Source organism: Fringilla coelebs (genome assembly GCF_963513975.1).
Source record: "Fringilla coelebs genome assembly, chromosome: 20".
Taxonomy (NCBI): Eukaryota; Metazoa; Chordata; class Aves; order Passeriformes; family Fringillidae; genus Fringilla; species Fringilla coelebs.
Genome location: NC_140046.1, coordinates 4,080,647 through 4,104,742, shown reverse-complemented (window position 1 = coordinate 4,104,742; position 24,096 = coordinate 4,080,647). Strand labels below are relative to the sequence as shown.

General features: G+C 48.8%; 2 protein-coding genes across 2 annotated transcripts in view; one reads left to right on the top strand and one right to left on the bottom strand.

The window, feature by feature from the left end:
• Positions 1-19,244, top strand: part of TAOK1 (TAO kinase 1) — a 66,916-nt gene extending 47,672 nt beyond the window's left edge. The window contains exons 15-20 of the mRNA XM_084219383.1: positions 216-344; positions 1,912-2,115; positions 2,599-2,838; positions 6,386-6,598; positions 7,683-7,865; positions 11,306-19,244. Of these exons, the coding sequence (XP_084075509.1) occupies positions 216-344; positions 1,912-2,115; positions 2,599-2,838; positions 6,386-6,598; positions 7,683-7,865; positions 11,306-11,767 (1,431 nt within the window). The 3' untranslated portion in view covers positions 11,768-19,244. The remainder of the gene's footprint in view (positions 1-215; positions 345-1,911; positions 2,116-2,598; positions 2,839-6,385; positions 6,599-7,682; positions 7,866-11,305) is intronic.
• Positions 19,245-20,508: 1,264 nt separating this feature from the next.
• On the bottom strand, positions 20,509-23,073 carry ABHD15 (abhydrolase domain containing 15; the record flags this gene model as incomplete). The annotated part of the gene is made up of 2 exons (XM_084219384.1): positions 20,509-21,017; positions 22,241-23,073. 2 exons carry the CDS (start codon positions 23,071-23,073, stop codon positions 20,540-20,542), a joined length of 1,311 nt encoding a protein of 436 aa, XP_084075510.1. The 3' UTR covers positions 20,509-20,539.
• Between the last annotated feature and the right edge of the window lie 1,023 nt (positions 23,074-24,096).

Genomic DNA, 24,096 nt, shown 5'->3' with positions numbered 1-24,096 from the left:
CTGAGGGAATGTGGCAGTGGAGGAGGACTCTGCTGGGTGCCTTGATGGGATGGGGAATGAGGAGAGAGTGAGGACAAGCTCCTCTGACTTGGACTTGTCCAGAGATGTGATGAATATTGTGGTGGCTACCATGAGTTCTGGGTCTTGAGGCTGAAATTGGACATGAGCTATAATCCATTGGGACTCAGACTGACTTGCTGCTGGATTTGCTGTAGGCTAAAGTGATGGCCAACGAAGAGAAGAAGTTCCAACAGCATATTCAGGCCCAGCAGAAAAAAGAATTGAACAGTTTCCTGGAGTCCCAGAAGAGAGAGTATAAACTCCGTAAAGAGCAGCTGAAAGAGGTAACTCGTCTCCAATGAGAAGTGTGTGATGCAGTGGGAGAGTGGTGGGCATGTGAAAATAAAAGTGACACTGCACCACAGATCTTCCACAGGATTGCAGTGAGTTCTGCATTTCATGAGCACAGTCCTGCGTGTACTATATTTGTTTCATCTCTTTGACCTTTGAATAAGAAAATATATTTTTTTAGTTAGTTGTTGGTAACTATATGTTTATCTTGTGAAAGTACAAACCTCTCCATTGTTTAATGCTGCTTCTTAGCCAGAAACATGCAAAGTTGGCAGTCCTGAGGAATGAAAAAAGTTTATGAAAGGTCATGAAGATTTTTCTCATACATTGTTGTTGCAGGTAGTGGCCATTCCCTGCAGCAGTTAGTGAGGTTTCTTATCACTTAATGATATTCCTGTACAGGAGCAAGAGAACAGAGCAGTAAAGATGATCTGCATTTTTTGTAAGGAAAATACCTGTAAAGCACTATTAATTTTAATGGAGAAAGCTGTGTAATTATTTAATAATCATTGCATTTTAGTGAAAATCGAGATCTCTCTGAAATGCAGAGAAACTGTAGCATCAAACTTCCTGATTCTTTTTGTGGAGTGACTGAAACCGTAAGCACTATAAATATTTTTTTGAAAGAACCATTTAATGCTCAACCATCAACTTGTGTGACACAACTTTGGAACTTGCTCCAAAGGGAAGTATTCCCAAACATAGGCATTTCCCAGGAGAAAAAAAAGGCTAAAGAGCAGCAGAGCCAAGAAAGATCTAACAAAAACTACAGTAGCGTGGGCTCTTTATAATAACATAGAATCTTTTTCTAAGTGGGCAGTAGATCACAGAGCACCAAGAAACACTGATGAAATACAGAGGAGTTCTGTCTCATACTTCAGTTGAAATGTATCACAACAAGTCTTAATTACTGCATGGGCATCTCTAGTATGCAATTCAAGCAAGCAGAGTCTTTTGGCAAAGATACTTTAAGCTGTGTAGTACAAATGTGGAAACTCTTAAGTTTTACCTGTGAACTTCTTTACATTGTTTTTGTGAGTTATGGCATCTCAGTGAGCAGCTCTGCCATGATGAGTTGCTGTAAAATGGGTATGTGCTCTGATCAGGCAAGACACAAAAAATTTTCTGATGTGCTTCATGTGGCTGGAGTTCTGTTTGAACAACGGGATGTGAACACTTTCCTTCTCTCAGTCCTTTGGGAGGCTGTAAAAATGTTTACCAGACAGCATGGCAGTACCTCCAAGTGTTTTCAGTGGCAACCCCTCATTTTGCCATTTTCAGCTGATACATTGGTCTGGAAACTGTGGACACAAACCAGTATTTTGGCCAGTGGAAAAAAAAAAAAAGGCTGTAGTTGAATTTCTTCCAGTCTGTATTGTCTCCTGGTATTTCCTTAGTGTTCCTTACATGATGTGATGCATTTTGAAGAGGCTGAGATGGCACCAACTTTGAGAAGAGAGAGTAGAACATAGTTCAGTAGTTTATTAGTCAGGTCTGTCCAGTTTGTGGCCAAAGAACTTAATATAACTATTCCACAATTAATCACCTTGCGATTATCAGGAGCTGAATGAGAACCAGAGCACTCCAAAGAAGGAAAAGCAGGAGTGGCTCTCTAAGCAGAAGGAGAACATCCAGCATTTCCAGGCAGAAGAAGAGGCCAACTTACTGAGGCGTCAGAGGCAGTACTTGGAGCTGGAGTGTCGCCGCTTCAAGAGACGGATGCTCCTGGGCCGCCATAACCTGGAGCAGGACCTGGTTCGGGAGGTAAGGGAACAGGCAGAGATGAGACCTGGATGCACCTGGGGGAAGTGCATCTCACAGGAGCACCTGCAGTCTGACTCAAATCAAACAGAAGTGTTTGTTACCACATCCAAAGTGTTTTGGTAGAACAGTGGTTGGATGCTTTGCAGTACCATCTGGTAATCCCTGTGGCATCCAATGTACAGGTTAATGCCCTATTGCAGGAGAATTGTTAGTCCAAAAAGTCATCAGACACAACAGTTAACAGAAAATGCTTACTGTGAATCCTGTTGAGCATCTAGAACAGGAAGAAGAAAAGTGAAATGAGGAAGGAAAAATTACCGGTGGCGTTGCTGTCTGCTGCTGATAAGACCAAGAAACTCTGTGGTCTGTCCTCAGATGCCTTGGAAAGAGAAATGCCCTTGTGAACAAAGTGAAATGTCACTTCGTCAACGGAAATCCAAGTAAGTACAAAGAACCTAATAATTCCCTCTGTCCTCCTGCTAGGAGCTAAACAAAAGGCAGACACAGAAGGACCTGGAGCACGCCATGCTGCTGCGTCAGCACGAGTCCATGCAGGAGCTGGAGTTCCGCCATCTCAGCACCATCCAGAAGATGCGCTGCGAGCTGATCCGGCTCCAGCACCAGACCGAGCTCACCAACCAGCTGGAGTACAACAAGCGCCGCGAGCGGGAGCTGCGCCGCAAGCACGTCATGGAGGTCCGGCAGCAGCCCAAGAGCCTGAAGGTACTAGGGGGTGTAGGAGCTCTGAAGGCGCTAAGTGGTGTAGGAGCTCTGAAGGTGCTAAGGGATGTAGGAGCTCCCGTTCGAGCTGGTGGTAGTGGAAAGCTGGTCCATTACAGCCCTTTTGCAATGCAAGCAGGGCCAAGGTGATTTGAAGCTGGTTAACTTGAAGAGCACCATAGTGGTGATCAGCCTTACACAGTATTGTAGGTAGGCCACAGCAGCGCTAGTCCTTCTTCTTCTTTGAAAAGCTCTTCTCATCAATGTCCCTTCCTTTCTGGGGTAGTTTTAAATGCATTTAATGTTCACATTATGCTTTTTTTTTCCCCCTCCTACACCATTTTCTGATCCTTCTCTCCCCCATATACAAAAATAAAATCAGTATTTCTGTAATGAAGTAGTGTCATTTAAAAACAAAACCCAAAAGCTTTGTGTTGCCGTGTGCATCAAAATGAACTTCACTCTCAGTCTTGGCTAACTCACCTGGTTAGTGTTTTTTTTATTAAAGCTGGCATGGTGGCAAGTGGGGAGGGGAAAGAGAGAGACACCAGCCAAGTGCAGTGTCCTCAGGAAGCTCCTGGCACTGACCTTTGCTGTTTGTCTCTTCTGGGTTTCTCATGCTGCCCTTGTAGCTCTGGTGGCTGACCAGAATTATGGGGCCTCTGTGATTGAGGCTTTTAGTGTTTTTGTTTAAGCCTTCACTTCATCTGAAGAAGTCCAGTGGTTTATTTTGAAGTGTCTGAGAAGGGTGTATAAGGCCTTTCACAAAGCTGCCTGGTACATTTCCTTTGAGGAGGCAGACTTCTTCTCTCCACCCAGTGTTCAGCTGTGCCAGTAACAAAACCAGTGTATGGCATACTGAGCATGGGGTTTCTTTGTTGTTCTACATCTTTCCTCTTCATGGTATTTTCCATCTGACTTAGTTTTCACCACCTGCAAGTTATCTTCTTACAGAGAAAATAACCAACTTGAAAACACAACATCAGGAAAGAAAAAATGATACCTGATTTGTCAATATTAGAATAATATTAAATAGTGAAAACCTGGCTTGTGAGAACAAGGGACCATCTGATCACTGTTGAGAATCTCCAAGGATATAGTGTATAAATAGCAGATGACTTCACAGGGAAGCTGTGCTGCACTCTGAGCTGAATAAAACTGAAGCAGCTGTATTAGGTTGATCCTTCTGAGATTAGCATGAATGAGTTCTGCCTCCCCAAGGTGATGTGGTGCAAACGCGGGTGGGCAGCATGTCCATTCTCCTTCCCTGGCAGCAGGATCTGTGGTACTTCTGTGCTGCAGGGGCTTTGCTGCCCTCTCACCTCTGCAGACTCTGCAACCCCTTCCCTTTTCCAGGGAGGACAGGGCTGGAGCGTTTTGCAGGGAGCATGGAAAGCTTGCACTTTGCTTTGCATGGCTGTTCTGTGATTAGTGAAGGATTTCAGGCTTGAGCTGTCAATCCTGCACCTTTGCAAACAGGCAGTGCTAACAGCAGAGCCCTGGACAACCGTTGGGTTTGTAGCACAATCCCCTCTTTATCGAGGCTGTTCTCTAGCATTAACTCCTTCTCCTGCCTCTGACTAATGCAGGCAAGTATTCTTAATTGAATAGATAATTTGACCATTTGTTCAGTTTCTCTCCCCAGCAACGTTTTCCCTCAAGGGCACATTTCAGGCTTTCCCTTTGTTATTTAGTGAGGCCCTTTGTCCTGGAAGCAGGTTTTTAACGGTCAGTGTCTGTTCTATGACAGCACCAGAAGGACCCATAACTAGAATTCACCCTTCAGTGAAAACGGCTGTTATTATTTCAAGTGTGTTAATTGTGATGCAAATACCCTCTTGCTGGTATTTCACAATACTAGGTCAAAATGATCTTGTCAGAAGTCTGACTGGAAATCTTACCCCTCCCTTCTGTTTCCTGTTGTTAAAGCCTTTGGATTGGGAGCCTGTAAACAGTCTGGTGTCCAAGCAAGACTTCACAAAAAATGAGGACAAAATAGGTTGATAGTGTTTTGCTGTGACCAGGTCCCTGATGGGAATGTGTAACCTGCTGACACTTCCCTTAAGGGCAGTGAGAAACAACCTTAAAGGTTTCCTGGAAGGAAATAACTTTCTGTGAAATTTAGAAAGGTTAAAAGTGATGCATTCCTCTTCATGATACATGTTTTGATTTGAATGAAACCCATCTTTGTCCTGTTCTCTGCATCAGGTTAACAAACTGTTATTGTTGTTTTATGCAGCAAATTGTTCTTGGGCTGGGGGTGTTGTTTGATCCCACTGCACTTTTTGAGGTTGCTGCAAGTGCTGTGCTTATCACCTGCCCTGCTGAGCCCTGAGTTAGTGCCAGGAGCAGGGAGTGGAGGGGCTGATTTGACCATGCATTGAGATCTGCCTCCCTGCTTCAGATCCCTGAGCTCTTGCAATTTTCTCAGACAGGAGTCTGGTCCTGTGCTCTGTTTGTGCCTCTAGTGCTTCAGTATTTGGCATGGTGCCTAACAATGGAAAGGCCCTCATGTCTGATTTTAGTGATTAGTGTTTATTTATTTATTTGTTTATTTTTACCATGGTGAACTTGACCATCAATTAACCATCATCACTCATCACTTCTGGGTTTTGCTTTGTTAGTAGTATCTCTGCCACCCATCCCATAGAAAGATACAGAGAAGTCCAGAACACCCTTCTTTCAGGATCTTGAAAAACTTAGTACATGTTGAACTTTACAGGCTGCTCTGAAGGCAGGTAAAAGAAAAAAAGTAATTTCTTCAAGGTCATACAGCAAAGCTGGATCCCAATACCTTTTCCAGGATTGGTGTCCCCCAACCCTGTGGGCCATCACAGCTATGTCTCTAAACAATACAGAGATGTTAGCAAGTGTAAAGGGAGGAAAACTCCATTTCCAGTAAGCCTCCACTGGGACTGGGGAATTGTTTCGTTTGCTAGACCAACACAATACTACTGTTTTGTGGTGTACATTTTAAAGCATCTAGTCTTTTTTGGGTTTCTTTATGAAAACCAGGCTCATAGTATCAAGGGTTAGAATACATCTTATATTCATCAAACCCTCAATGGAAAAAGCATTGCTCTTTTTTCCTGTCCTTTCCCATGCACCAGATCTGCTTCTTTTCATAACATTAAGTGCTGTTCATATATATGTGCCATACAAGCACAGTCGTGTAAGTATGGCTTTTGGTGCTAATAAATATTAGTCCTGTCCCTCAAGAACTTTTCTTGAAAAGCAACACCCAGGACTGGATTCAGTCCAGTGACAAATGTGAGGCTCTTTGTGCAGAGACAGCTGTATTTAGGCTGGAGCTTTGTTATAAAAGTGTCTGTATTGTAATTGTTTTGCACAGTAGCAGTGTCAAAGCAGCTGCAGCAATAGTCATTGCCTCTTGTGTATTTTGCTTCCCTCCTTGCACTGTAGATGTTAATATACATTTGTGGATTCTTGAACTCATATCCTTAATATAATCCTAAATATCCATTTGAATGGATATTTCGCTCATTTGAAACATGCTGGTTTTTTCTTTGTGTCCCCTCCATCTTTCCAGTCAAAAGAACTACAGATAAAGAAGCAGTTTCAGGATACATGCAAGATCCAAACCAGACAGTACAAAGCACTGAGAAACCATCTGCTGGAGACCACGCCAAAGAGTGAACATAAAGCTGTCCTCAAACGGCTCAAGGAGGAGCAGACCCGGAAGCTGGCTATCCTGGCTGAGCAGTATGATCACAGCATTAATGAAATGCTCTCTACACAAGCTGTGAGTCGCCTCCGAGGGACCCAGGGTTCCTCAGCCGAAGAGGGATGTTTGCATTTTAACCGCTCTGTATCCTGACAGTAGGCTTTCTGCTTCCTTGCTGCACGTGCCATTCCCTGCACAGTCCTTCCTCTGTGTTTAGAAAGTGGAGTTCAAACCCAGAGGAAAGACCTACCACCCCCTCCAGGCAAGCTGAAGCTGAAGCTGCTGTAGTAGAGATGCAGAGTGATGCATCTGTGTGACCAGTGAACTGCTTTTGCATGAAATGTGGCAACATAAACATCCCTGTTAGAGCATCATTACGTAGTGTGCAACTGGCTGCTTAACTCATTTAGATTTTGATTTGCTGATGATAACAACCCAAGCATGTGCCACCGGTGGAAGATGCTCATTGAGTCATGGAGGAGTCCACAGTTTTGACTGTAAATCTGAGGTCAAAGTGTTGTGAAAGTTCTGTGATTCCTCTTTAAGAGATTCCTTCTTTAAGGAATGACCACATGAGCAATGCTTCAAATCCTTGCTACAGCTTAATGTGCACTTTTCTTTGCAATTCTTGCATATTGCATCCTGCTCACATCACTTTCTACACAAATTTAACACTGTGAGGCAGGGTAGCTGGCTTCTTTTATGATGGGAAGTTTAAAAGTTCAGTATCATGTTGCTTTTAGGTTTATTTCATTATATCCTTGTGCCCAAAGTCCTGCATTAGCAAGGCTCTGGACTTAAGTCTCCTGGGTAGAGGTAATTGGTTAATCCAGTTGAATAGAGCAAGAGAGCTTCTCTTTGCCTCTAGCGAAAGGAGAGCTGAGGATGTTTGCACCTCCAGCAGTCTGGTCTCTGCAGTGTGGATCGTGGTTCCTGAGGCGCCACTGCTCATCAGCATCACTTGCATCAGTACTGTGGGCTCACTGTCACCAGTCTTTGTCACTATAGGTCCTCTGTTCAGCCAAGACAAGTACAATAGAGACCAATTGTATTGCTAAGAAAACAATGTCCCAGCCCATTCTCCCCCTCCCCACGGTCCTCCCCTGGAGTGTCAGCAGTGGTTACCCCGTGGTGAAACGTCTCTATTGTCTGTCTTTCCCAGCTGCGTTTGGATGAGGCACAGGAAGCAGAGTGCCAGGTTTTGAAGATGCAGCTGCAGCAAGAATTGGAGCTGCTGAACGCATATCAGAGTAAAATCAAGATGCAGGCAGAAGCCCAGCATGATCGGGAGCTGCGTGATCTTGAGCAGAGGGTGTCCCTCCGCCGGGCCCTCCTGGAGCAGAAGGTAAAGTGGGCATGTGAGCATCCTAAGCACACTCCATATTTCAGATCTTAAATTCCACTCATCAGTGGCAGATAAACTGCTCTTACTTTGCTGTATATAGTAACACATATCATTTGGGTGTTTGTCTCTCTGGGGTTGAAAGCTCAGTGACACATAGACTAAACTTTCTGCCAGCTCAGGCCTCCTGTGTGAGCAGCTTCTGGCTGGGATAGAGCTGCCTGAAGTGTGCCAGAGGGGGGATGTGCCTCTCTGGGCAGAAAGGAGAGAGAACTGTACTCTCTGTCTCTGAGCTGGAGATTGGCTTTCCTGGTCTATCAGAGAGCAGACAGTAACAACCTAAGGCTGGGGGCTGCAGTGTCCCTATGAAATTATGTGTCTTATGAGCAAACTCAAGTAGCCAAAGCCACAGGTGTGGTGCTCCTGAGGTCTCAGTTTGTAGTTGGCTACAGGTGCTTCTTGTTAAAGTTTGCTTCAGGTGCAGTGCTAGATATGTGTGTAGAATTGTGATTGGCCTATACAGACCAAGAGAAGGTAAATGCACCAAAAACTGGTGAGAGGAAATAAACTGCCAGCCTTCCTCCTGCAGTTGTTTTCCCTTTGGACTTGCCCTATAGGTGTCAGCCATTGCCATTCACAGAACATTTCCCAGTTCTGTTCATCAGTGTGTAATAAATTAGGGCAATTACTCTGTGGCCTCGAGGTTCTTCACACTGAAATTCTTGTAGGGCCTAATGGATGGATGCTGGATAGTCCCCAGAGCGCTGCTCCACCTCACTGCCAGCAGAGGGAGCACCCCCAGGGAGGCAGCACAGTCCTGCTGGGCTTTGGGCTCTGCAAGGAGGCAACTGCTCTCAGAAAATAGATGAATCTGTGAAAGCAGAGTTCCTGTGTGTCACTCGTGTGCAGTAGCTGTGTTTAGACACCACTGCTAGTTGTTTTGGTCCCAGCTCCCGTCACAGCCTGGCACGGGTAGGGATTTATCTGGAGGTGCATTGCCCTCTGGTGGCATGAGCAGCTCGGGGAAGAAGTGCCACAGTGAGCCAGTGCTCCCTGCTCTGTGGAAGCAGCATATATTGCAGATAGTGTTAGAAGTTGCAGTGAAGCCAGCGACTCAAAGAAACCCACATCAACCAATAATGTTGTAGAAGTTTTCCATTGTGTACCAGGATTGAAGTCTCTGTGCATGGAAAACCCCTGTGGAGGATTTGGCATCAGTAATGGGGATAGGAATCTTAACAACACTATTTCACAGAGAATAAAAACAGATAAAAATATCACCTAGCATAATTTTTCATTTTGTGTCCCTATATTGCCTTAGAATAGGAAAAAAATTGACGGTGCTTCTGCTTTCATAGGTTCCTGTAGCAATATGTGCAGTCTTGGCACATGAAAATCACAGGTCATGCACCAGCAGTGAGACCTTGGTGGGGTTCCAGTCACTTGGCAAACGTGTGGGTCCAGAGGCAGACACATCCTTCTTTTGCAGGGGTATTTTTTTGGGAGGAGAAGTGATGTTCTGTTTTTGTAAGAACTAAGAGTTATGAATTTTCTGGTGTGGGTCCCTCAGTGATGTCACCTGGTGTTTGTTGGCATGTGCTAACTGAAGCTGGCAGCCAGAGAAAGGGCAGGTATGTGCACAAGATGAATGTCTGCATTTATATGCACAAATAAATGTGTAGCCTGTGGCAAAGTCAGTCCCTGGTGTTCAATAATAAACCAGATTCCAGAAGTTAGTGTATGCATAGAAATCTGCTTCCTTTTCAGCAGGCTGCCTTTACTTTTGGTGGTGCCCAGTCACCATAACTCACCAGAGCATGTGTGTGATGTCCAACCCTGGAGTAAGGAGGGAGTAGCCAAGCCCCATTGATGTGAAATTTTGTTTGTATTGCACCAGCAATGAGCATGTCCCAAGAGTGTCTTTAAAAGAGTTTAGATTTAGTCATTTCCTTCCCACATGCCTCAGACACTTCATTTTCAGAGTGGTTTGGGTGATGTCACTTTAACAAAGTGTCAGGCCTTTCAGTGAAGTTCAGTTGCACCAAGTCCTGCATGTTACAGTCACTGAGACTGAAAATGGTGACATGCTGAAGACATTGAGAAAGGAGGATTCTACTTAGCAGGACAGGAAAAAAAAAAAAAAAAGCTTTTTAAGGAGCTAATGTTACAGAAGGTACCTTCTTCCTCCACTGCCTTAGTGGCTTTCAGCAGGAATAGTGAGCAGGGCTGCTCAGTGCACAGTCTGTCACTCACCTAGAGTAACAGGCAAGTGGAGAAGGAGTTTCTGAAAGCTCCAAATGGCTCAGGAGATGACTCATGCTGGAGCAGATTGTTTCCTCAATTCCAGATGAAATTGCTTTGCATATTCCCTGACTCAGGCAAGAGAGTGCTTACAAGTACAAGGCTCTGCCTGGTGCCTTCAGCACAGACCCAGATAACACCTCTTGGCCATGTTGCTGCTGACAGCAGGGAGATGCCAGTGAGCTGTGCTGAAAGTCTTGGCTCCTGCTTTTTCCCCATTTGGTCTTTTTCACAGAGGCCAAAAGAAGCTTTTTCAGTGCTGGCAAGAAGATAATGGGTTTTGGTTCTCCACCTGACTGCAAAGATTTCAATAAGAAAGGCTTTCATCCCTCTCTGATGGGTGTCAGGAGGCCATAGTCCTGTGTTTTCAGTACTTCTAGTGCTGATCCCAGTGCCCCTACCAAAGTAGTCTTGGAAACCAATTTGGAACAGTTTTATGGGGTAGAAATTGGAGTTGCCAGCTTGCATATCATCTAGCTAATAATCTGCCACACAACTCAAACAGCACTGCCTATGTCCTTCAGCCACACACCCTGGAAAAAGTATCAGGGCAGTGAAATACGAGAAAACCAAATTAGGAAAGGGGTGGTAGATAGGAGGTGATAAATACATGAGCTAAGAAAATCTGGCCCGTGAACATTAGAGAGGAAGCTGAATGTGGGCTTGTGCATTAAGTCTTAGAGAAAACAGCAGTCATCATCATAATCATCATTAGATCCAGCTACAGACAGTGAAGGTCACCATAAGCTGGGTTGGCAGGCTGTACCTGAAGGTGCTTTCCCAGTAGGCATCTATGGAAGCTGTAGACTTTGCTGTATCTCAGAAGATTAATCTATGTTAAACTGTTGGTATCAGTGTAAACTTCAGATTCGCATCCCTCAAATGTCATGTGTTCACCAGGGAAGAGGGACCAACACCCTCCAACTGGCATTCACCATGCTTTGGGCTGTATGGGTCTTTGAGACTTAACCCTTAAAAAATTCACCCTTTTGTATTCAGAACAGACTGCGTGTCCACAGACATCTGATCTAGAGCCAGTTTCCTGCACAAATGCAGGAAAAAGTCCCTCAGTAGCTGTTACAGGTCCTCCAGAGGCTGTGCCAGTCCTGCTGCTACAGACTGTCTCTTTTTTTCCTTCCTAGATTGAGGAGGAGATGCTGGCGTTGCAGAACGAGCGCACCGAGCGGATACGAAGCCTGCTGGAGCGTCAAGCTCGCGAGATCGAAGCCTTTGACTCAGAAAGCATGAGGCTAGGTTTTAGTAATATGGTTCTTTCTAATCTCTCCCCCGAGGCGTTCAGCCACAGCTACCCGGGAGCTTCTGGCTGGTCCCACAATCCTACTGGGGGTGCAGGACCTCACTGGGGTCATCCCATGGGTGGCCCACCGCAAGCTTGGGGCCATCCAATGCAAGGTGGACCTCAGCCATGGGGTCACCCCTCGGGGCCCATGCAGGGGGTACCTCGAAGTAGTGCTATAGGGGTCCGCAACAGCCCCCAGGCTCTGAGGCGGACAGCTTCTGGGGGACGGACGGAGCAGGGCATGAGCAGGAGCACAAGTGTTACTTCACAAATATCCAATGGTTCACACATGTCTTATACATAACTTAAACAATAACTGAGGGTGGCAATTCCACTGGAGCTGTCTGCCAACAGAAACTGCCTACAGACACCAGCCCAGCAGCCTCCTCAGTGCGGTGCTGACGTGTGGAAGCTGGGTGCACATGGAATATTGTATTCATTTTGTAAAGCATTACGTTTTGTGTTTACTAACTGGGATGTCATAGTATTTGGCTGCAGGGTTTTGGGGGGGTGGTTTTTGGTTTTTTGTTTTGTTGTTGGTTTTTTTGTTTTGGGGTTTTTTTTGTTTTTTTTTTTTTACATTTTGGAGGGGTCTTGGGAGGGCATCTGAGAAATATATGCAATTAGTCAGAAGAGTTGGCTGGTGGTCATCACACTGACAGGACAGAAGGGCCTCAGACTGCCCTCATCATGCCATCCATGTAGGAAGTCTGAGGGAGAATGGAGACCTCTTCCCATGTCCATGAATTTCGATCTGCCACCCTGCATAAACCAGGCAAGCTGCCTTTAAACGAACATCCAGGGGAGGAACAGCTGGATCTTCTGTTCCATTTTTATTTGTCATTAAATTGGATAAATTTCTAGGGTATTGCCTCTGCCAAGAGGCATTTTCAAAGAGTTGTAGGTGAGGAAGAAGGTGAGAAGAGAGGCCAAGAGACACCAGGGCTCAACAGGGCCCTTCTACCCAAGTGCGTGCTCCATGTCGTGTAAGAAGTGACATTCTGTCAGAAGGCACTGGTCAGCTTCCTGAGAACTCTGTAGGTAAACCTGTCTGGGGGAACAGGATAGGAATGTTTGAAATGGTCTATCTGCTTTGGCACTCCCTGACTGTGCTGCTGGTAGCTCAGATGAGGTTGGGCAGAGGAGCGTAAGTAATGCACTTGTACAGCTAATACTGTGACATCTCATTTTAGCTAAGCATCAGAATAATTCTTGGAGCCCAGCGTAGTCCTTTTTGCTCCATTCAGAAATGTTTAGACTTTCAGCCAATCAGTCTCAAATGCCAGAGGTGTTTTGAAGGATGCCATAGTCACAAAATGCCATTGATCGGGTTTTTCATTATTACACTACATCCACCAATTTATTACCTTTTTGGCTTGTTGCAATTTCCTGTTTACATGTAGCGTGTAGCCAACTGTTGAAATGTTTAGTTGCCATGGTGTACCAGAAGGAGCTGAGCCAATAACTCTTTCCCAGCTGATGACTAACCCACATCACCACTGTAGATCTTGTTGCATGTGAGGCTCCTTTTTTATTATTTTCATTGCTGCAATACTTCACAACTTTTACAGTCCCTAGAGATGCTGTGATATTTCGGCAGCGTATCACACCATGTGAGAAGGCACTACTTCCAGAGGGCTCATTGGAGCTGCTGTACTACTGAAAGGAAACAAAGGAGGTTGTGAAATCCATACAGTGATAAAAGGTCAGGGAGTCTTATAACTGAATGACTTTGTTGGCGTTGTGTCATCCCTTAGTGCTGGGAACCAGAGATGCCCCCATGCTCTCGTGCCAGTGCCAGGCCGGTCTCGGTCAGCCAGGACTGTGGGAAGAGCAGGTAGATGAAGTTTGGTTTGAGGCAAAGCTTTCCGTCTTGGGGACTGACCAGCCAGGGTTCTTTGTAAATGTTTTTCCTTGCACACTAATCATCTTGAAGAAAACACTAGCTGCTAACTCTAGGATTTGCCTTTAATATGTTTATAGGGCTCAAAAGCGAGGTTTTCCGAATGTGTTTGTCCACGTGACATATTTATATAGTAAATAGTGTCTCGCTGCTGTTCAGTACTCGCCAGGGCAGCATTCTTTCGTTAGCTAAATTAACATCCACTCCCAGTCCTCAACTCTCTGCCAGTGTCTGGTGAATCCAGCTGGGATTTCTAGCATTGGGATGTAGCGTATCACTCTAACTGAAGATGGAAACTCCACCATAACATGTTTGAGCAGCCCCTTTGTAAGGAGTTTTGTTGTACTAACAGTTGACAGAAGCCCAGGAGGAGGTGGGGGTCCCTTGGAGGTGCCTCTGGATGCTCCTGGGGGCAAGTGGTGACTGTGAATTGTCCTGTCCTTTCCTCTGCTATGTTTTTATGTGGAATTGGATGTTTTGGGGTCACTCTTTTGCATTGCAGTGTTGTTGAAATGAAGCGAAACTCGTTTAGGAAAGGTACCTGTGTTTTCCTAGGTTTGGAAGGAGAGACAAAACCAGAATGAAAGGCCAAAATTGTACTGGGGTTCACCATGTGGTTGTGGAGGATGTGCCCAGAGCATGGTGCTAACACAGCATTTTGAGTTCAGCTCCTCTATCCCAAACAGCAGCAGCTACAGTGGGACAGGCTATACCTGCAAGTTCAGTGGGTTCATTCTTCTGCTTCTGTTATGGTTTGAATTTGGTCAAAGTCTCTGGCTTAAATTGAGCTACTTCAACAGAATTCTCTCAACACATCTATTTGTGTAATGTCAAGCATGACTGAATGCTGAATCCAAATGATGGCTATCCCATATTGGCTTTTTTGTATTCAAAAAGAATTGTGTAGTAACCATTTTTACATGTATATCATGTGCAGACCTGGACTATTCCAACAAGTTAATATTTTAATTAAAATAGTTTGCAAAAACTGATTCAGATCAACTGGTCTAAATGTGTGTGTCCCTGTGTGTACGTGGGGGAAGACATGCTGTCCCAAAACTGCCTGATCTTGAGAGGAAGCACCTCATTACACAGCTGTAGCCAGAGGAACTCAGGGTCAGGCTGTGCCTTGGAGGTATTTGAGGAGGCCCTTGGTGTTGAGAATTTTAATGCATCTCAGGTTTATTTCTGAGATAGATGAACAACTGTGCACTCGAGAGATGCAAACGCTCTCTGAATCAGTTTGCAAACTCTTATTTTTAAAAGTAAAGCGTTTTTAAAAGTAAGGCAAATTGCTCCGTGTTGTGCTCATTGCAGTCATGCCCTAACTTGGTTTTAAAATTACTGTGATCTATAAATTGTGGAAACTACTCCAGTACCTCAGCAAAGATGTTCTCTTGCATCTCTTACGTTCATATTTAACACTGGGGAACTCTTCTGTGTGGACAACTTGCAAACTTTATTGCGGTGTTTTTAAATCACCAGCTTGACCCCTGAAATCTCTTTTCTGTGGTTATTTTTCTCACCCCTCTGCAAAAACCTGAAGTTCTGGTGTAGCTTAGCCCAGAGATGGAAAAAAACCAGAGTAGCCAGCATTTTTACCTCTTTCTGATTCAAATTTCCTTTGATTTTGTTTAAAATCAGTGAAAGGGACCACATTTTCCTTATTTTCCATGGTCCCAGGGAGCCAGCAGCCACCTCTCCCTTCCATGTTGAACATTACATGCTTTCTTCCTTGGATGCAGCACTGAAATGGAGGCCACAGCTCTGTTTCACCTGCATTCCCTCCAAGCCTGTGAACTTCAAAGAGGTTGAACAACTAAATACATGGTGTGATACCAAACTTTCCACAGAAAAATTCCCTGCAGCCATTACTTGCCTGGCTTGGGGCCAGGCTGGCATCGCTCTGCGTCCCACCCAGCCCTCCTGCGCCGGACGAACGGGCACTGCACACTCGCTGTGACCTGCACAGGGGTGCAGCCAGGGCAGTCCTGGGGCTGTGCTATTTTTTAAACCCCCAGGACCCCTCGCCTCCAGGCTCCCAGCCCCTCGACCCTGCTTACGTGCCATTTCTTGAGAGGCAATAAATCCTATCGTACCACTGTCTACCATTACTCTGTTGAATACGCACATCTCTCTGGATATATATATGGTATCTCATTTGTATATATTTATATACTCTGTATGTACGTGTGTGTGGGTATAGGTGCACACACACCTCATGCTGTGCATTTCTGTCAGGGCACTTCAGTTCTGCTGTTCTTTAGCGCTCCTGTTTGTGAGCAAAAGCAACCCCTCAGCAGGGCTCTCGGGGCGAGGGCGCAGACGTGGCACAGGCTGTGCTAGGGCTGAACCCTCGCTGAAGTGCAGCCCTGGTAATTGCAGCTTGCTTTTTCTGGGGCATGAGAGGGTAGGTAGCTGCTGCGGGTGTGCTTTGAAGGAGAGAAGGGAGCTTCCTGAGGGTACCAGAAAGTCACAAGGCAGCAGAGAAGAAAACAAGATGGTTTAGCGATAGGCAAGCAGTGGAGGCAATGTAGGGATCTGCTGGGGAGGCGGCGAGTGGGCCGGTGAAGTGCTCAGCAGGCTGAGCTCAGAGTCCCCAGCTGCGTCTCACCACAAAAGATCACAAGCCCGGCACGGTCTTGGCTCGCTGCACCAGCACTGGCTTTTGGCATTCCTGAGGTGGAGCCGCCGCTAGCTCTGAACATTGACTGCCTTGGCGTGTGTCTGATACCTGGAGGTTCTTAGGTTGTGTGGAGGGGCAAAAGAAAAGCTAAATTGGAAGATTTTAAGTACACGTGTGTGTACTTAGAGACTTAGGTCTATGCATCCATATATACACACAGAGATGCTCGTGGTCCATTCTTTATTCTGCTTAGGCCCTGTGTGTTTCGTCACTCAAGTCCAGCCAGCAGTGGACAGCCTCGTTCCTCTCCTGGGTGCTTGCTCTGCAGTTCTAGTAAATCTTGCCCTGGTCTTTCTCATAGTAGAGGGGTGAGTGCCATGCTGAACACCACCAGCTCCTCAAGCTGTGAAGACCCTTCTGACCTTCTCCTTTGTCCTCTACAGACCTCATCTTAGGGAGGCATTTGACAGTTCAGGGGATAAGCGGTTCTTGCATGTATCAGGTCACGCATTTTCCCCAAGGACACCCCGCCAGTTCAGCAGAATGCCAACCCTGGGCTCTCTTTGTGCTACCAGAGAATTCGGAGGCAATATTCCCCCTGTCCCTTTTGGAAGGTCTCTTGCAAGTTGTTATAAGAGAGACTCAGGTTTGGTTGGGTCATTCTTACCTTTTCCCAAGGAGTAGTGTTGTCTTTACCTGTGCTCCTGCCTGTAGGATGTTCCCACCCCAGTGCTGGCCCACAGTAAGCCCAGAACCCCATGCCAAGGACAGGGGAGCAGTGGATACCCAGGCAGGGATGCTGGTCCCTCTGCTGTGGTTGTCTGAGTTTGCACTTTTACAAATCGATTGAGCCTAAGTCTTTTGATGACTGTATGTCAGGCGCTTGGAGGGTTGGGGCTTGCTGTTTAAGCCAGAAAAGAAGAAAACCTGATAGATCTAGTGGTTTTAGTAAACATCACCCCACCAGGGAGCAGTGGCAGCAGATAACCCAGGTTCCTGTTGCACAATGAAGTTCAGCCAACTGGGGCTGTGATGCTGCCTGCTGCATCCCTGCCCCCTCCTCCAGGGGAAGGAGAGCCCTTTGTCAGCTAGGGAGGGACTTAGTAAATCGGATTTGCCAGCAAACAAGCACCTTAATCACTGAGCTGTGGGTCTCAATACTTGCACTTCACCTGAAGGCTCCCTGGCGGGGAGAAGGCAGTTTGGTTCATGACCATTGGCTCTGCACCTGCCTGGCATCCTCAGAACACCCTTAAGCCATGTCCTAGGGAAAATAAGACCCCAATACCAGCTTCCGCTCTCCTTGCTTTCTCTGAGTACACACAGTGAGACCAGGAACCAGGAGGGCCAAGCCTTGCCCCCACGGATGTGAACAAACCCTGGGGGGAAACTTCTCCCCACCTTGCCCCTCCGGCCCCCTGCCCCGCTCCCCACCCTTGAGTACGGGTACCTCAGAACATGCACAGTTTGAATTTTCACTGACAATTAGTTTAATTATTGTCAGTGAAAAGAATTGTAATTATCTGTAAATATGTAGTTAACAAATTGACCTAGTTTCTGTATTTTTTAAGTTTTTGTACTAAAATTTATAGATACAGTATGTGCCAGCTAGCAAAAAGCTACTGTAATTGCCAGTCGTAGTTCAGCATGCACCTAATCCCCGAGACTTGTCCAGTGATGCTGTAAGGAATTTGTGCTTAAATATTGCAAGCTGGGGAGGTCAACAGCCACTGGCCTGGGGCTTTTGGCTTCCAGCCTCCGGCTGGGTTTTCCCTGATGGCTGTGCGGAATCTCCTTCCCTTGGGCGTCCTGTACCGCACGGAGGGCAGTGCGAGGGACAGAGCGGTGGCTTCGAGCTTGCTCTGGAGCTGAACTCAGTGGGAACCAAGTTCAGGTTCTTTGCTGCAGTGTAATACCGGCTTGGGACTATGTTTTTCAATCTCTAGAAATGATCTGTTTTTCCCCTTCCAACTCTTTTTGTCTTAAGCCCGAGTTCATCTAAATCTACTGGAGGAAAAAAAAAAAAGAAAAACAACAAAACAAAAAAAGACTTTGATTTGAGGTCGTTGCCTGCTTTTAGTGCCAGGATCACACATTTCTATGGCAACTCTGAGCTCAGCAGAGTGCAGAAATCAGCGCAGGGTTGTTGACAAGCTGAAGTCGGCGGACGCTGCCTCTGCACAGCTCCGGCAGAGCCCAACTGTGCCGGGTGGCAGCTGCCAAGGGCGAGTTTGGGGGTGCAGTGTGGTGGCTTGTGGGGGTCCCAGTGTCCCTGCCCCACCTCAGCTGGCTTGCCCTGCAAGACCTGCTGCTGAGCGAGGGGTGGGCTCCTAGGAATGGTCAGGATCTGTGCTCCATGTCCTGTGGCAGAGGCAAGCCTGTGAGTCAGTAGCTGTGCTGAGCATCCTGGGAAGCTGTGAGCAGAGGAGTCTGAGCACCGGTGAGGCCGTGGTCTCCGGGTCTGGTTGTCCTGGAGGTTGTAGGGAATGGGAGCTTGTAAGGATTCAAGGATCAGAGAAGGAGAGGCAGACGTGCGTGTACGGGTTTGGCTTTTGGCAAGCAAACCACCCGCTTCCTTTCTTCAGCTTTTCTTCCCTCCTAATCCCCTGCAGCTCTTCCCCCTGCTTTGCTTGGAACAGGAACATTTTTTTTACCTGCCTAGAAACAGCTAAAAGATTGGGGGGGGGGGGGCAGCCCTGATGTAAATAATTAACGTTGCAAAGTGAAGTGTGTATAACATAAAAGGCTACAGCCCTTTGGTGACTTGTAAATGCTTTGCGAAGGTTGTGGTATGACGTGGAGGGGCCAAGCGACCTGCCCGGCCCCGCAGCCATCGCTGCCCCACCGCCACCGCGGGGCCGGGGGGTCGGGACAGGATGGGGGGGACACCCCTCGGCCGTGGGACCCCCTCTCGGTGTAGTGGATGGGAGGGTAGCGTAACGTGTGTAATACGGATAGGAGAAGCTGTGTGAGGTGTGTATAGTGTATATTTTTTAAAAATAGCTTGCTTGTGTTGTGAAGATTTTAAAGACAAACTTGAGAATTCTAGCCTAACTATTAACACAAGTTTAACATCAGTTACCCCACTGGGTTCAGAGCCTCTTGAATGTATATTCCTTTTTGTAACCTAAATGACCTATTCTTCTACCAGTCAGCCAGACATCCTATTTATATTTTTAATTTTATATATTACTTTCCATTTGTTTTCATTATTTCCAGCATGTTTCTGGGTTTGGGTTTTTTGTTTGTTTGGGGGGCGGGGGGGGGGGGGGGTGCGGAAATGTTTCTTTTTGCACAAGAATTGTGTGAAGTCAAGGAAATGTTAACTCAAACCTGGTATTTTCCAACCTGTTCCCCCTCCCCTTCCTCTCCTCCACCCCTTGTTGTGGTTTTTTTTTTTCTTTCTTCCGCCAACAGTTTGGGATTTTTCTGGGCTGGGATGCAGCGGGTGGGAGGAGGGGATGGCTCTTTTCCATTTGCAGCTTTTGTGCAAATGCCAGGTCTTTTTGCCAGTCAACTAAAAAATGCTTCACTTGCTGGTTGCTTTAAAAAGGAAAAAAAATTAAATAAAAAACAAAAATGTAACCTTATCAGTGCGATGTAGACCCCGGCAGGAGGAGGGGAAGTGCACACCTGTAGCCACACACCTCTGGCTTTGGCTGCAAAACAAAAGCAAACCTTTCCTGGTGAGGAGGTGACCACAGGGCAGCTGCTGCCCAACCCCGTGGAGGGTTTGCTGGGCACGAGCTCCGTGTGCGTCCGGGCTCGGAGCCGTGCCGGGAGCGCCATGCCTTGGGCTTGCTCTTCCCCCTCGGGGACCGCCTGTTCATGTGCACAAACCCAAGAGCTGCCTGCTGATGACAGCAAAGCTGTTGCTGCTTTTCCTCTCCTCCTCCTCCTCTTCCTCCTCTCCCCCTCCCCAAGGAGGTCCAGCTCCCCAGCAAGAGCTCACCCAGCGCCCGGCCCCAGCGGCGTGGCCGTTTGCTCTGGGGCATCATCCAGGTATGGCCAAGCCCGGCCGGCGCCGTGCTGTGCCACAGAGCATTAAATAGAAAAAAACACACACATATCTGCTGTTTTACTATGAACACTGGTCTGAGGTTTCCAGGCTCAGCACCACGGTGATGGGCCATGAAGGATTTATCCAGGGGAATTAAACTCCTTCTTGCTTCCGTGTCTGGTAGCACCAGCTGGTATGAGTGAATCTACAGGTGTGCGTTTTCCTTCTTGTAGAAAATGCCACGAGCACTAACTGGTAAGGCTTAATGTACAGTATATTGTCAGTATTCTGGTATTCTTCTGGTTCAACATACATTATAGCTCATATATAACCTGTATTAATTGTATAGATTGTGCATTTAAAGCTGTTACCAAGTTGTCAGAAAATAAGAGAAGAGAAAAAAAATAAGGTCATATGTAATATTTTGTTTGTAAGTATCCTTTGTATCATAGCAAAGGAAATGTTAAAAAAAAAAAATCAACTGTAATAAAGTAATTTTAGTACACGGAGTGTCTGCCTGCCTTTGTGAGACCCTGCCCCAGGGGGGCTACCGCGTGTAGGACCTCTGCCAGGTGAACACGGGGGTCTCAACCGGGGGACCCCCCCACCTGCGGGGCCGCGGCAGCCCCTTCCTCCTCTCCTCTGTCCGCAGGAACTCAGCCATGGCCCTGAAATATTCCAGCACGGCCTCGTGGGCCCAGCAGCGCCCCGGCCCCCGCCGGGGGAAGCCGCAGTGCCCCCCGTGCGGGGTCAGCAGCAGGAAGAAGTAGGGGCTGCTGCGGAAGAGCTCCCTGGGCAGGCTCTGGCCCGGGGGGCCGCGCACCGGGTCATCGGCGCTGCAGAGGCACAGCACCGGCACCGCCGCCTCGTCCGCGTCGCGCAGGGGCTCGTTGCGCTCCCAGTAGCTCTCCCAGCTGGTGGGACGGCTCCGAGTCCGGCAGAAGAGGGTTTCCTCCAGCTCCTGCAGAGAGCGGCTGCCCAGGAGCCTGTCCATGTCCACCACCTCGGCCAGGGCCCCCGCGTACCTGCGGGGATGGGGCGGCCGCCGTGGGCTTGGAGGTGCAGGGGTGCTGCCAGGGGCTGGAGGCAATGGGGACACTGCTGGGATGCTGGGATGGGGGCCACAGAGAATGTTGGCAGCAGCTGGGACATGCTGCCGTGGGAGGAGGAGGGTCATAGGGATGCCCCTTGGAGCTGGGGGCTACAGGCATGTTGCCATAGGGTTGCCACCAGCTTGTGTGCCCATGGGCTGCTCGACAGGCCCCTCCTGGCCCTGCATGCAGAGGAATAGGGGTGACCTCGACTGGCCCAACCCCAGAGTGGCTTAGGAGGCCCATCCCAGCCCTTGCCAGGGATCCTGGAGGTCTCCACAGCACAGCCCAGGTGCCATGACAACGGGAGACAGCCGGGGCTCCTGCTTCGTTACCGTGACAGCAGCATTTGCAGTGGGAATCGGGAAATAGGGAGGGGGGAGATTCTCTGCTGCCCACCCCTCAGCACCCCGTCCCTGCAGTAAACACTGTTCCTTGCTGCACCCATCTGAGATTTGCTGCAGCTTCACCTGTCACCTGTTTGCCCCTATGTTTTGGGGTTTACCTGCATTTTTTTTGGCTCCCATCTGGCCACCTGCAGGATCCCTTTGCCCCCACAAGCTCTCAGCACCCCCCAAAGAAGTGCCTGTTTGCTCAAGGCCTTGGCCCAGGGCAGTTTGTCTCCTGTCTCAGCCAGTGCTTGGTCCACTCGAGCCTGGCTGTGTTGGGCAATAGGGAACCCAGACCCCTTGGGAAGGAACAGCAGCAGTCGCAGCCCCCAGCCCAGCCCTGGGTTGGCATCACAGTCCCCCCATCAGGGCAACGGGAGGGTCAGGTGCTGGGGACAAGAGGCAGTGTAGGGACAGGGGCCAGCCCCACTCACCCCTCAGGGTCCGAAACCAAATGGGGGCTTCACCAACTCCTCCCAGAAGGAACTGTTAGACCCTGCCCCAGATGTCCCAGCTCAGGAACCCCAGGATGCTGCGACTGCCCCAGCCAGGCTGGGGACACATGTGGTGGCCCAGTTGGCCCCATGGCAGCCGGCTCCAGGCTGGTGTTCATTAACCAGCACATTTTGCTGCCCTCAGCACCTCTGCCCCTGCACTGGGGCTCCCGGTGTCGGCAGCAGCACCCACCCCATGCACACCCCCAGGGATGACCGAGGGGTTCCCGGGGTATCCCCATCCACCTCCCCAAGCCCAAGGGACTGCACTGACCTGCTCAATCCCTGCTTGAGGTGGAGGAGCAGCGGCCACTCGTAAAGCCAGGGCATCCTGGCCTCAAACCAGTCCCGGCCACGGAAGATGGGGGAGAGGCAGGCGGCGGCGGCCAGGCGGCTGGAGGAGCCGCTCTCGCCCAGGTAGGCGAGCAGCAGCCCCGAGCCCGAGCCCTCGCTGACGGCCAGCAGCGAGGCAGACGGATGCCGGCACCGCAGGTAGGTCACAGCCTCCCGCAGGTCCCCGGGATCCCCGAAGGGCTGGAGCCGGGGGGTGGTGAGGGGACAGCCATTGTGGCCCCGGCGGTTGAAGATGACGGGGATGAAGCCCCGCTCCAGCGCCCGCAGCCCCAGCTGCAGCAGCCCCCCCGTCACCTTCCCGGCAGCGTTGGGAATGAGCAGCAGCACTGGGCTGGAGACCCCCCCGCCGCCACCTGCAGCCCCCCACGGCCCCACCAACCAGTCCAGGGCAATCAGCCCAGCGTCGGACAGCTGCAGGAGCTCACGGGCCACCACCGGCTCCGGCTCAGGTGGCTGCAGGAGCTGCCACAGCATCTGGAGCCGGGGCCAGCACGGCCACGGCCAGCGTCCCCCCCGCAGCGCCGCTGAGCGCCCCAAGCTCCGCACCAGGTGCTGGGCCAGAGCCGAGGGCTTGCACAGCAGACGGCAGTGCCCCGAGCCCTCCTCGGCCATGAAGGGGATCCCCTCCTCCTCCTCGTCCTCCTCTCCCACGTCTCCAGACACCTCCAGGCTCCCTGCCCAAAGGCACCAAGCTAGGAGGCACAGCCCCACGAGCACCGCGGCTGCGGCTGCCAAACCCTCCAGGAGCAGCATGGAGGCGGCAGGAGCCTCAGCCGGCAGCCCCGATGGTCGGCGGCTCGCAGAGGGATGGCGGGGCTGTGCTGGAAAGCCCAGCCCCGGGGCTGGGTAAACAGCTGGGCTGTGCCGGGGATGGCGTGAGCCGCCAGCAGGGCCAAGGGGACTGGGTGAAACGGGACAGACACGTGGCCAAGCCCTGCCTGGTGCCGCAGGGGTTGAAGCCCCTGCAGCCACGGACCCTCCATGATCGCAGGAGACGGGGGCAAGGCTGCTTTTGCTGCCTAGGGTAAGGGTTACACCTAGGGTTAGGGCTTTCTAAACCACAAAGCCCAGAGCTCCAGGCACACTGCAGCTGCAGAGGGCATGCCAAGGAGGACACAAAAGTGCCACAAGGCGCCTGCCTCCACAGCTACTTCCTTGGAATCAGCCCTAGCCCAAAGCTGCTTTTTAGGGGGATACAGTATGGGTAAATGAAGGTGTATAGAAGGCAATCTTATACCCCAATGAGTTGCAGCTGGACCAATTACTAAAGATTAGAAGCAGGCCTGAACTTAACAGGCCACACCTGTAGCCAGTAAGAGCAAGTGGTATAAAAGAGTGGATTGGTGGGATCTGGAGTAAGAGGAGTTAGATGACTGCTGCAAGGACCAGGAACAGGCAGTGTGTAGAGGAGCTCCTTGTGAGAAATATCGAGGAGATATGAAATCCTTGTACTATAATGATGTTAGAACTTGTGCTATCTAAGACAACAAATGGCGACCCCTATGTGATTTGGGACTAGAGTATAGTTCCCTGTGGTTTTGCGATGATCTGTGGATTCGGGACTAAACCATATAACCCTGTGGATTTGGGGGAACAGGATTTGACCATAAATCCCATGGATTTGGGGAAACAGGATTTGAATACTAACCTATTGGCAAAATATATCAATTACAGCTATTGGTATTTGTTGAATATGAGTGTAAAAGACCTTGGAGATGGGTGCTTTGTAAACTGGGAACAGCTGTGGAACTGGACTAACATTTAGAAATATATATA